The 12,985-nt window shown below is 44.1% G+C and overlaps 1 protein-coding gene across 1 annotated transcript in view; it reads left to right on the forward strand.

The window, feature by feature from the left end:
• The first annotated feature begins 1,868 nt into the window (after window positions 1–1,868).
• LOC119966035 (A disintegrin and metalloproteinase with thrombospondin motifs 16) overlaps window positions 1,869–12,985 on the forward strand; it is a 320,047-nt gene continuing 308,930 nt past the window's right edge. The window contains exons 1-3 of the mRNA XM_038797188.1: window positions 1,869–2,445; window positions 2,599–2,716; window positions 10,506–10,831. Coding sequence (XP_038653116.1) covers window positions 2,332–2,445; window positions 2,599–2,716; window positions 10,506–10,831 — 558 coding nt within the window. The 5' untranslated portion in view covers window positions 1,869–2,331. The remainder of the gene's footprint in view (window positions 2,446–2,598; window positions 2,717–10,505; window positions 10,832–12,985) is intronic.

A 12,985-nucleotide genomic window follows, 5' to 3' on the forward strand; every position in this document is an offset into this window, starting at 1 on the left:
GGTAACCCCAGGATGTTGATTGTGGGGAATTTAGCAATGGTAATGCATTGGATTTCAAGGGGCGATGGTTAGATCTTCTCTTGTATGAGATGGTCATTGCCTGGCACTTGTGTGACATAAATATAACTTGCCACTTGTCATTCCAAGCCTGGATATTGTCCAGGTCTTGCTGCATTTGGACATGAGCTGAAGATCTAAGGAGTCACAAAGGGTGCTAAACATTGTGCAGTCATCTACAAACATCGCCCCCTTCTGACCTTATGATGGTAGGTAGGTCACTGATCAAGCAGCTGAAGATAGTTGGGCCTCGGCAGTGATATCCTGGAGCTGAGATGATTGATCTCCAACCACCACAACCATCTTCCTTTGTGCCAGGTATGACTCCAAGCAGCGGAGAGTTTCCCCACTGATTCCCATTGACTCCAGTTTAGCTGGGGCTCACTTGATTCCATACTCAGTCAAATGTTGCTTTGCTGTCAAGAGCAGTCACTCTCACCTCACCTCTGGCATTCAGCTCTTTTGTCCATGTTTGAACCATGTTTATATTGCGAATGGTTAGGATCTGGAATGGACGACCCGAGTGTAATGCGAGCAGATCCGATTGTAGCTTTCAAAAGGGAATTACATAATTATCTAAGAAGGAAATATTTGCAGGGTTAGGGGAAAAAATAGGCGTGTGGAATCAGGTGAATTGCTCTTGCAGAGATTCAGCAGTCAGGATGGGCTAAATGGTCTCATTTTGTACTGAAAGCATTCTATGTTTCTGTGGTAAGGGGGAGGAAAGAATAAACTGCAAAGTGAAAAAAATGGGGGCAGAGGTTACATTCTAAAGTTGTTGAACTTCAATGATGTGTTTAAAAAGGTTGTAAAGTACTCAGTAAAACGACAAGGTGCTGTCCCTGAGCTTGTGTTGATCTTCAATGGAATATTGACAAAGGACAAGGACAGAAATGTCAAGGTGAGAATAAGATGGACCATTAAAATGACAAATGACTGGAAACTCGGAGTCATGCTGATAGAATGAGATATTGATTCGGGCAGTACGGTGGCACAATGGTTAGCACTCTGTCTCACAGCGCCAGGGATCCGGGTTCGATACAGATCTCGGGTGACTGTGTGGAGCTTGTACATTCCCCTCGTGTCTTCATGGGTTTCCTCCGGGTGCTCTGGTTTCCTCCCACAGTCCAAAGATGTGCAGGTTAGGTGCCCTTAGTGTCCAAAGATTAGGTGGGATGCTCTTTCGGAGGGTTGGTGGCAACTTGATGGGCTAAATGGCCTCCTTGTGCACTGTAGGGATTCGAAAGATTCTACAACAAAATGGTCATCCAGTCTGCAGTTGGTCCCCCCCCCCCCCGCCCCGTGTAGAAGAGAACACAGTGTGCCAAATTTGCTAAGTGTGAAAGGATTAGTGGGTGATTGAGAAAAACCGAGTGGGAATATGAGTCAGTGAACCAGTTGAAGTAAAGGTAATTATTGCTTAGAAATGGATTTGCACCGTACTTTACTGATACTTTGCAGACAAAAAAAAGAGGATATTGATTTAACCCTTTAAATACTGCTCGTCAATAAAGGCGTATTGCAGCCAGCGATTCTAAAGGTGTGGATAGCGAGTACCTGTGGCTGGGAACAGAGACACACTTGCCCACAGCCTTTCTCCTGAGCTGAGCGTAAGTGTGGGTCTGAGCTTGGGACTGAACTGCTGCCCACCCAGGGACACAGCCCCTGGCGCAATGATTGACAGCTCGCCGGGCTCGCCGATTGGCCAGAGCTGCCTGTCACTCAAAGAAGTGTGTGTGTGTCAGTGAAGAGAGCCAGAGATTTACTCACAAAGCCACATGTGTGAGGGGGGGGGGGAGCCAGGAGTGGGGTTACTGAGTCAGTCTGTGCAACACTGCAGACAGATACAGTCAACACACACACAGCAGAGGAAGAGACATAGCAGCAGCTTCAATCCTCCTGCAAACTCACTGCACCCAGAGAGAGAGAGAGAGAGAGAAGCCAGCTTCCTGCAGCACCGAGAACCACATTCACCTCACTGGGAGGCGACAATCTCAGCAGAGCGACTCAACCCGGCTCCAGGAGTCCGGTGGAGAGCCAGTGTGGAGCGGGCTGAAGATCCAGCTTTCAGCCGGGGCTCCCGCTGCCAATGTACCTGTCAACACAACCCAACCTCCTGACCAGCTGCAGTCCTACTCGGAAACTCACTGCATTGTGAAGCAAAACTTATTTATTGAACTGCTCCCCCCCCCCCCCCCCCCCTCAAAACCTTTTCATCAGGTGTTCCAGTTAAAGGAACTCTGTTAACACTGAAAACATTAGAGAGAGAGAAAAATGCAGCTTTTGGAGGATGCAATGGGCCCTTTGCCTTTTATTGACAGGGGGTCACTTTTCAGAAGAATGTTTGTAGTCTTTCAGCTTCTCATACTGATGGGACTTCGCCTCAAGGCACGTTGGACTTGTCCATTTAAGTAGCCCCGTTGTCTTTCTGTAAATTGGAATGTGGATGTATTAGAACAGGTCGTTGTTGCAAGTGCCAAAGTTTTCAGACAAACCCATTACTTCTGTGCATGCTGATTGTTGGCTGATTCTGTCTTTCAGAGTGACTTTGCTGGCGAAGCCATTCATGTCGCAACTGGTGCTGCAGGAGCTGGAGGTGAGAGGAGGACAGTCCATCATGTGTCACCGTTTGGGTGGCTGGAGCTGGATGACAGCAGCGGTGAGTAGAGGGAGTTCGGGTGTGATGAAGGATGTCACTGCTGCCCCCCCTCCCCTCTCCCCGCAGTGTCAACCCTCAGGCATGTTACATTCATATTTACGTGGCGAAAGAAAATCACCGTTTCTCACTACAAGTCGAGTCCCACGTTAGAAATACAACAATGAGTGACCAAAACGCTAGAGGGTGCTCCCAACACACAATTGGAGCTTGCCAGTGGGGAAGGCTCTGAGTAGCAATGAAGTGTCAACTACTTGAAGCAGAACTCTTCAGCCTTGGAATTTTACATTACAGCAGAATAATTTTAATCCCTTATAAATATTGGGGCAGTGCTTGAATACATCTTAAATTCCATTTTAATTGTGTCTATTATTGAAATTCTATACCATGGGACCAATTGTCTAATTGTCGATTACAGTGTTTAAAAAATCCTGCAGATCTTGCAAATCTGAATACAGAAACCACTGAAATATCATAAAGGTCCAGCAGTATGTGTCAAGAGGAGGGAAATCAACATTTTAGGTATCAACTGAACCAGACTGTCCACAACCTTTCTGTCGTATTTGACCCCAAGAGAAGCTTTCAACCACAAATCTCTTTGACTGTGCTTTTTTCACCTCCTTAACATAGCCCATATCCACCACTGCCTCAGGTCTTCTGCTGCTTTTGTTCACCATGCTTTTGCTAGCTCTGGACATGGCTATTCTAATGCACTCCTGGTCGGCCTCCCATATTCTTGCACCGCCTCCCGCCCTCCCCAATTTGAAGGCATCTAAAGCTCTGCAGCTCATGTTCTACCTCACACTAAATCCCATTCATCTATTACTGCTGTGCTCGTTGACCAACGCTGGGTCCTGGTTAAATAGCACCTCAATTTAAAAAATCATGGGTTGGATTCTCTGCACACCGACACCGAAATCACGGTGCTGGGGTGGAGAATCCATTTTGGCGCACAAAATTGGGACTGCCGCCTGTTCCCTGATTCTCCGGGCCCCAAAAAGCGGCATTCGAGAGAGAGTACGCAGCGCTAAGTATCGCCTGCCTGCGGCCGTTGCTGGAGGCTCGCCCCGCCATTTCAAGTCCCCGATCATCCGCAGTCCTGATGGCGTGGATCTAACACGGTCCTGCCGGTCAGGATACTAGCTTGGCGGCTGCGGACTCAATCCAAGGCCGCCATGGTCGGGAGTGGGCCGATTGGAGGGTAGGGGGTCCTTGTACGGCACCGGACTGATTGCGGGTGGCTAGTGTCGTGCATCGGGGGCACTACTTGGAGGGTCCAGCGCCGCGGTCTGAGTCCGCCATAGAGCATGGCGCAGCCGCTGGAGGCAGCCGCCGTGCGCATGCGCGGCCTCCGATCCAGAAGTGTGGGGGCCCGTATCTGTAGCAAAAGCGGATGGTTTCACGCCGGGTCTCTGCTAGCCCCCTGCAGGGCTCAGAATATGTGGCCCTTGCATGCCAATTTCTCTGTCGTGAAAGGCCACCGTTTTTACAATGGCGTGGGGACATAGTACCAAAATGGAGCATCCAGCCCCACATCCTTGTTTTCAAATCCCTCCATGGCTTGGCCCTTTCCTATCTGTGTAATTTTAAGATATCTGTGCTCCTCCAAATCTGATCTCTTGAGCATTGCTAATTTTAATCCCTCCACCATTGATGGCTATGCCTGCAGTTGCCTCAGCCCTATGCTTTGGAATTCCCTCCCTGAACCTCTTTGCCTCGCTAACTCTTTTCTTCCTTTAAGACTTTCCTTAATAGCTAAATCTTTTACCAAGTTTTCGGTCATCTACCTTAATATGACCTTAGGTGGCTTGGTGTCATGTTTAATTTTCTAATGCCTCTGAGATGCCTTGGGGCATTTTATTATGTTAAAGGTGTCATATAAACACAAGTTACTGTTGTAAACCCTTCCTTTGAATTGATGAATGGCTTATAGACTAAACATAGACTGATTATTACAATGAAACTGTTTTCCAATGGTAAAGATCCGCTGTCTGTATTTTTGAATGCTAAAACTGATATTATTCCGCGCCAGTTTGTATATTCGAGCTAAAGTAACAAGCAGTGTGCCAATCAATTACAAAATGTTTCATAACCTCTTAGTACTCTTAAGCAGAAGTTTATTCCAGACCTGTAGAAATAATACTCATTAAACTGTATAGTTCATCTAAAGATTGTAGTGCAGAAAATGATCCATTTCAGTGTAATAGTTCACATACACACGTAATGCACTTAAGAGCAAGATCACTGGACAGCAGTCAGGAGCAGGTAAAATGCACGTTTCTTCCCTTCCCCACCCCCCGGGATAGCTATAGCACCTCAACTGCATAGCAGCTTGCTGGTTTCCATGCCTCCTCAAACTGTGAGCACCCAAATGATTGAATCAGTTTGACGCACAAGTACAGCACAGTAAAAACTGCTAATAATGCCACAGAGCTTTTTAAAATATGTCCATACATATTTCCCATGTATAAACAAGTTTTCCAACCTTTTAAACCAGTTTCTCTTCTACATGGCTGGGTGCCTCAGGGGAATATTGAATTTATTTTTAAACTTCCATGCTTTCCTCTTATTCTAATAGGGTTGCTTTATGTAGGTAATTTTAACATGAAATTGTGTTGATCCTGAGTTGTTGTCAGTTTTGGATAAGTTATGTTTTTAACTAGAATGTATGATGCAGCACTTAAAAAGTAAAACAGCTGTATAGTAGAGTGGCTTTGATTAACTTGTAGCTATTGTAATTTTAAAGTGAAGAAAGGTTGGAATGCTGCACCCTCAGGTTTGAAATGCTGTCCTAATGCTCTGGAAATGAACTCACTTTGTCAGATTTCAAGAGTTTGGGTGTTCAAGTGTCAAGTACATTGCTAAATGCATGCTTAATTCATGAAGTAATCCTTAGTGTATATGTTCAGCATTATTTCATAGAATAATGAATGGGATTATTTTCCTCCATAATTAGTCATTAAGTAGATTATGTATCCTAGGAAACTTGAGTTTTGATTTACATGTGCGCTAAATTGCACAATAAAAGCACAATCACAAATCAACCAGTTAAACATGTTATGGCACTAGCCCTGGTTTTTAAATCATTGTCCAGCTCAGTGCCTACTGTTCTGATTATATTTCTGTTCAAAAATCATCTAAGAGCACCTATCCTCTTGTACGTCTAGTATAAAATCTGCTTTCTTTCTGCTCTATATGTTTGTGCATAATGATCCACAAGCCATTTTAAGGTATTGCTTACATTGGGTAGAGGGGATTCTCACAAACACTCAGGTTGCTGAAAATATCTTCTTGACTGGCTATAACCTCAATATTCAATATCTATTTAAAATCACCCAACAGCTGGATGTCATTACCTTATCAACACATGTGCTATTTACATGGACACACTTAATCGCCCATGAAAAAACACGAAATTGCTTGTTCATCTTGATCCATGCAATAATTCCTGCCTTGAGCATCTTGATTCAGATTACTGGTCACCTGGAGAGGAACAGAATTTGGATAACCTTCTGTAAATACAAACTATTCCTAAAGATTGCAATATCTGTATTGATATAAACGTGGCCAGGTGCTGTCTTAAATTCTGTTGATTCCTACACTGATTGCATTTATATAGTGGGTGAAATTCTCCATTTGGGAGACTAAGTGTTGACGCCGATGCAAATGATAATAACTTTCAGGATCAACAAGCACAATATAATTCCAAATTCCTCCTCTTGCATGATGGTATGAATTTTGATTACTTGACACACCTAATAAGACCAACAAATTCCCTCAAATTCATTCCCCACATTGAGCAGCCGATATCATTACTTATATTTAATATGAAACAGTTTTCTGGAATTGACCAGAACAAAAGCAATTTCTCCCGACTTCTTCGTGTATCGATTAGAACATAGAGGATAACCAATAACCATTAAGTAAAATATTTATTTTCAAACAAATGTTCTGCATTTCCCAGCCATGCAATAGAGATGATAGACTCCTCCTTTCTTTTATACCTTCGCTTCTTTTAATTAACCATGGGTCAATTTCTCCGTTTGGGAGACTAAGGCTGGCATTCTCCAATGTTTGCAATTAATTTTTCTGACCGGCGGCACATCGCTTCCGGGTCTCCTGGCAGTGTGGGGAAGCTTCAATGGGAACGCCCATTTGCAACAGCGGGAAGACAGAATCCCATCGCCAGTGAAGAGCACGTTAATGAAAAACACATGACTGCGAACTGGAGAATCCCGCTCTAGGTTTTGACGCTGGGACTGAATTGCGGGTGGTTCAACTTTCCTGTTGGGGGCGCTATTTGTAGAGCAATTCAGGACACGCTAATGGGCCAGCACGCTGCTGATGTGAATTCCGAGCAATTCCTGGCCCAGCGGGCATTCTAACCGCTGGGGCTGAAGTTAGCGCCAAATGGCCTGACAGCTGGAGCAGTTTTTTTTATTTTTTAAAATAAATTTAGAGTACCCAGTTATTTTTTTTCCAATTAAGGGACAATTTACCGTGGCCAATCCACCTAACGTGCAAATCTTTGGATTGTGGTGGTGAACCCCACACAGACATGGGGAGAATGTGTAAACTCCACACCGACAGTGACCCAGGGCTGGGATTCGACTCCGGCTCCTCAGCGCCGCAGTCCCAGTGCTAGCCACTGCACCACATACCGCCCTGCGCTGGAGCTGTTTTTAAGCACTCCATTTAGCACACACTCACTGCAGCCACCAAGATGGCTCAGAGAAGCCTGAGTCCGAGGTGAATCCACAGCTCCGTGCTACTGAAGAGCGGAGGGACACCCTCTTTCCTAGCGTGGTCCGCAGACTCAAGCCTGCCATCCTGAACACTGCCTGGGAGGGGGTGGCAAAGGCAGTCAGTACTGCCAGTCTCACCAGGAGGAGACAGCTGGTGATCCGGAGGTCTGGGGGTCACTGGTGATTCCTCTGCCTTGAGAGGGGCAGGGAAGCAATGCGGGTTCCAAAGGCCACAGTGTAATGGTCCTCTGGTTGTGTGAGCTCTGCTGATCCCCTGCTTCCTCTGCAATGGGACAGTGCTTCTGAGGAGTACCAACACCTGGTGGGCTCCTGATTGAGCTTGGCCCTTGATGATACAGCTGGGGTATGTTGGTGTCCAGAGGGGTGGCCTGGGTGGGCTCCCAGATGATCAGAGGCCTTCTGAACATTCAAAGGACATAGGCAACATTCAGCAGTGTGAGCAGTCAGGAGCCTGTAAGTAGAACAAAGGAGTGCATTTACAAGACAGACTGCAGCAATGGCGGTCGTTACCAGGCCTGATCCCGAGGGGGACACCCCAAGTCCTTGGACTTGGCACTAAACCACTACCCATTACTGCCACTGGCCCGGGCAGCCATCCCACAGCAAGCACAAGACTTATTTAGCCTCCCGCTCCCCCTCCGCAGCCATGGCGCCCAGTCCATACATGTAAACACTTGTAATAATTCACGCCCGAGAGACTTCCGCCTGAGAGGATCGGAGCATTGTGGAAGGGTGGAGCATACTGTATCCAACCCGCTAATCATATTTAAATGCAGGCTTCGCATGCTGCTGCCAGCAGGCCGGCAACCTTGTTATTGCCACCAGCGAGGGACGAAGCATAGCACCCGAATTGGTACGAGGTGCGGACCTCTAGTTTGGACGCCCAATTCTTCGCCGATCGCAGTTTGCGTTTGTGCATCGCGAGGTGGAGAATTTCAGCTAGTGTCTTTACCATAATTAAATGTTCTAAGGAGCTTCACAGGGGCATGGGCAGACTATTTTCCATCTATTTTCTTGCCTGGCTCAGAAGCACGTAACAAGTTATCTAAGACATACCAGTTAAAAACCAGTATTACAGTGAGGCTCAGTAGGGCAGTCACGAGCATTTATACTACACAATTTGGTAGTTTGTTACGTTATGGGGCCACACAGATCAAGTCTTCCAGGTTTGATTCTTTTGTTTGTGCTGACTAAGCTGATCTCGATTAAAACAGCATTTGCCTTGGGTGGGGAGGGAAGAAGCGCAGTTTACCTGTTCCTGACTGCAGTCCAATGATCCTGCTAGGAAGTGTATTGTGTGTGAATATCAGGTGAGAACAACAGTGCGTTTGGCTCTGATGTCACATTTGGTTAAATTGTTGTTAATACTTGCAGTCTACACTCCTAAAAAGAAGAATGGCCACTTGGTTAAGATATGTCCAAAGATGTGCGGGTTAGGTGGATTGGCCATGCTAAATTGCCCGTAGTGTCCTAATAAAAGTAAGGTTAAGGGGGGGGGTTGTTGGGTTACGGTTATAGGGTGGATACGTGGGTTTGAGTAGGGTGATCATGGCTCGGCACAACATTGAGGGCCGAAGGGCCTGTTCAGTGCTGTACTGTACTGTTCTATGTTCTATATTGACGTCCTAAATGGAGTCGGTAACTCCAAGAGATTTGGGGAGAAAATAGTATTTTATTATTTTACCAAAATATATATCATACAGTTATGTTGTTTCCATATAAGATAAATAAATTGAAATTAATTATAAAGGAGTGACATATCATGTTATAAGCAAAAGTGAAAAGCATTGGGAATTATCAGCAGTATCTCATTTTCATATATTTTTAAAGATTTGTGAATCAAGTGTACATGAATGATTTTTGTGTTTCTTGACAACCTGCTTTTGTTGTGTGATTTATTTTTCCATGAATGATTTAAACTAAGGAGTTGCATTAAAGGGGAGCCAGTGACCTTTTATTGTTCATTCCAGACAAAAAGCATTGTCCGATTCTGTCTTGGCTTGTTTTAAAGAACTGAGCCATGGAGAGGCAGGATACAGCTTCATGGTTGTGATTTTCTCACGTGGAAAGTTTGCATTTCATTTGCGCCCAAAGGGACATGCTAAGAAGGATTGACAGATGCAACTCCTCAGGAAAGAAAGGCAGAATCTAAGTCGTACCCCCCTCCCCCATCCAATGCCCAACCACCCCCCCCCCCCCCCCCCCAAGCTCTTGGGCCTCGGATAGGTTATCAGCAGTCATAATTTCAAAATAGTGTGCGTGAGTGGGGTGACAAAGGTTCAGGAGAGAGCAACATAATGCCATTAATCTCTCATTTGCTTCTTGATTTTCTCAAATACAGTATTGATGTATTTGAGTTAGAAATTCATGCTTGTAAGGTCTTCGGTGTTCTGTCAGTTTACAATTTTGCTTGCATGTTTCAATAAATGTTTGTTCCTCACTGCACTTGGTACCAGTAGCACTGGATTTGAATAATTTGCTATCAGTTTTCAATGGCTACCAACCCAATTGGTCTACCACACTACAGTTAATTTTCGTAGAAATTTCTTTCCTCCATGCTGTCTTTTCAGCATGACAGATTTCTGATCTTCCAATTCTTCTTTCCCTATATATTTAGAGGTACATTCTTGTGCTGCACATATTTATATTGTTTAAAGCTTTGATTCTAAAATTTTCAAGGCTTTCAACCACCTTATTGCCAATATGAGTTGGTTTTCATTTTGTTAAATTTGTGTACTTCTAAATGTATTTAACTCTGGAAAGACTTAAATTGGACAATTATTTCTTACTACTTTTTCAGTAATCTCAAGCTTGAAGTAATTTTAAGGAGCATTAAGAACGAACACCCTAAAACTTGTAATAAGCACACAGAAAAAAATCTATTTTTAACTGATCAAATTTAAAATAGTTCTAACATTAGAATCATTGTAAATATGGTTCTTTTTTAGTTAGGTTTTAACGTATGCTTTATGAGGCAGTGCAGCTTTAAGACCAAAATAGTAATAGATACGATTGTATTTTCGCAGAATACGAAATTGTGACTCCGTATGAAGCTGACAGCAGTGGTGATTATATCTCTCCCTCAGTGATTCATCCGCAGAGAAAGAAGCGATCAGTTCTTAATGTCGGTGATGAATCCCTCTACTTCAAACTCAATGGGTTTGGCCAGGACTTTCATTTGGAGCTAAGAACTTCTGAAGGCCTAATACCTCCTGGATTTACTGTTCAGACTTTAGGAAAACAAGGCTTAAAATCTGTAGAGCATTATCACCCAGAGGAGCTGTGCTTCTATCAAGGTGCTTTAATATCACACAACAACTCTTCAGTGGCACTTTCTACATGCAAAGGCTTGGTGAGTCAAAGAAACTATTCTTTAAAGGTACTGAGTAATCATTGCAGGGTGGTATTTTGGAAGGGCTGCATATTAAACTGACCTCCGAAAACGGTCTACTTTGCCAAACCACCACTTCTTAATTTATGGGACAAGTTGTAAGACAGTAGGTACACTGTTTGTTACAGCATAGTGTTTAACAAAAATAATTTTCTTATAGAAAATGGGCACTTTCAAAATATATGCAATAATTCTAATGTTGTTGAATGCTGTAGTCAGTGCAAATCTGTGATTGAATTTTATTCACATGGCATTTACAAAGTAAGTGCGTTGTCATATTGCTATTTACTGCATGATGATGGTATGGGTCCTTTGATGTTTTATTGTTTCTCCTTCCCCAAAGGGTATGACAAATAGGGTCCGTTTTATGCTAAGTTTTTAAACAATCGATGCTAAAAAAGAACTGGTTATAGTTAATAATATTTACACACGTCTCGTTTTTAAAAAAAAATCAAGTTTCCTAACCTGGGATCCGCTGTTCTCTCTGTGGGAATTCATTTCAAGCAGTCACTGAAGAACTTGCTACAAAAGTGAGATGATACGCTCGCTGTCGTCTCCGGTGTCAAAGGACGAACAATGATCATGGTGATGATTGCACAAACAGATTGACTACTTTACTCAATATGAGTTGAAATCACCTTTCATTTTATTATGTTAACTTTGGACACCCAAGGGTCAATTATAACTGCCAGTAAGATGCCAACTGGAGTAGGCGGCATTCTTACCTGGGAATGAGAGTTGGATGGCTGACAGATTTTATTTGAAAGACACCAGTGAGCTGCTCAGCTGTTTTGGACGGTTAAGGGCTGATGGCTAAGTTACAGTGGAAGGATGTTCTGCGACATTTATGGCTGGGTAATGGTGGGAACTATTACAGGGGCTGGTTTAGCACAGTGGTCTAAACTGCTGGCTTGTAATGCAGAACAATGCCAGTAGCGCGGGTTCAATTCCCGTACCGGCCTTCCCAAACAATCGGCGGAATGTGGCGATTAGGGGCTTTTCACAGTAACTTCATTGAAGCCTACTTGTGACAATAAGCTATCATTATTATTAGGCAACTGAAACTTGGACCTTATTTGTGAGTTCTGGTTGTCATGGGTATATGGAAAGGTGGGAACTGACATGATGGGTATAATATATAATGTTTATTGGACAAGGTAGTCAAGAAAGCATATGGAATGCTTGCCTTCATTGAACGGGACATCAAGTATAAAAACTGGCAAGTCATGCTACAGTTGTATAGAACCTTAGTAAGGCCGCACTTGGAATATTGCGCGCAATTCTGGTCGCCACACTACCAGAAGGATGCGGAGACTTTGGAGAGGGTGCAGAGGAGGTTTACCAGGATGTTGCGTGGTCTGGAAGGTGTTAGCTATGTGGAGAGGCTGAATATACTGGGACTGTTTTAATCAGAACGACGGAGGTTGAGGGGTGACCTGTTAGAGGTCTACAAGATTATGAGGGGCATCATAGAGTGCATGGGCAGGCACTCTTTCCCACGGTGGAGGGATCAGTCACAAGATGGAAAGATCCGCGGGGCAAAGTTTAATAGGATTGTGCGAGGCAGGTTTTTTTACAGAGAGGGTAATGAATGCCTGGAACGCGTTGCCATGGGAGATTGTGGAAGCAGATACATTAACGGCGTTCAAAAGGCATCTCGACAAATACATGGATAGGATGGGTATAGAGGGATACAGCACTAGGAAGTGCTGAGAGTTTTGGCCAAGGGTGCTATCATGACCAGTACAGGCTTGGAGGGCCGGAGGACCTGTTCCTGTGCTGCATTGTTCTTTGTTTATTTTGAGGCAAAGCTATCAGCAGATGTTTCTCAAGTACCTGATCCTCCTTCTCTAAATGAATTGGATGTTCTTAAACCTTTTTCATTATTGCAACTTAAAAAAACTGCCAGCAGGTCTTTGTTTCTCTTTTGCTTCCAATATCCACAAGAAGTTTGCATTTTATTAACAAACAGCCAATTGCAGTGGAGCACCATTTCACACGTGGCGGTATATACATGATAACCCATGACATTTTTCAGACTTCACCATTGTTCCTTTGTGCTCTGTCCCACAGCCAGTTAAATAAGCCAATATAATTGTTATCAGTAAAGTGTAT

This window comes from Scyliorhinus canicula, chromosome 5 (assembly GCF_902713615.1).
Source record: "Scyliorhinus canicula chromosome 5, sScyCan1.1, whole genome shotgun sequence".
Taxonomy (NCBI): Eukaryota; Metazoa; Chordata; class Chondrichthyes; order Carcharhiniformes; family Scyliorhinidae; genus Scyliorhinus; species Scyliorhinus canicula.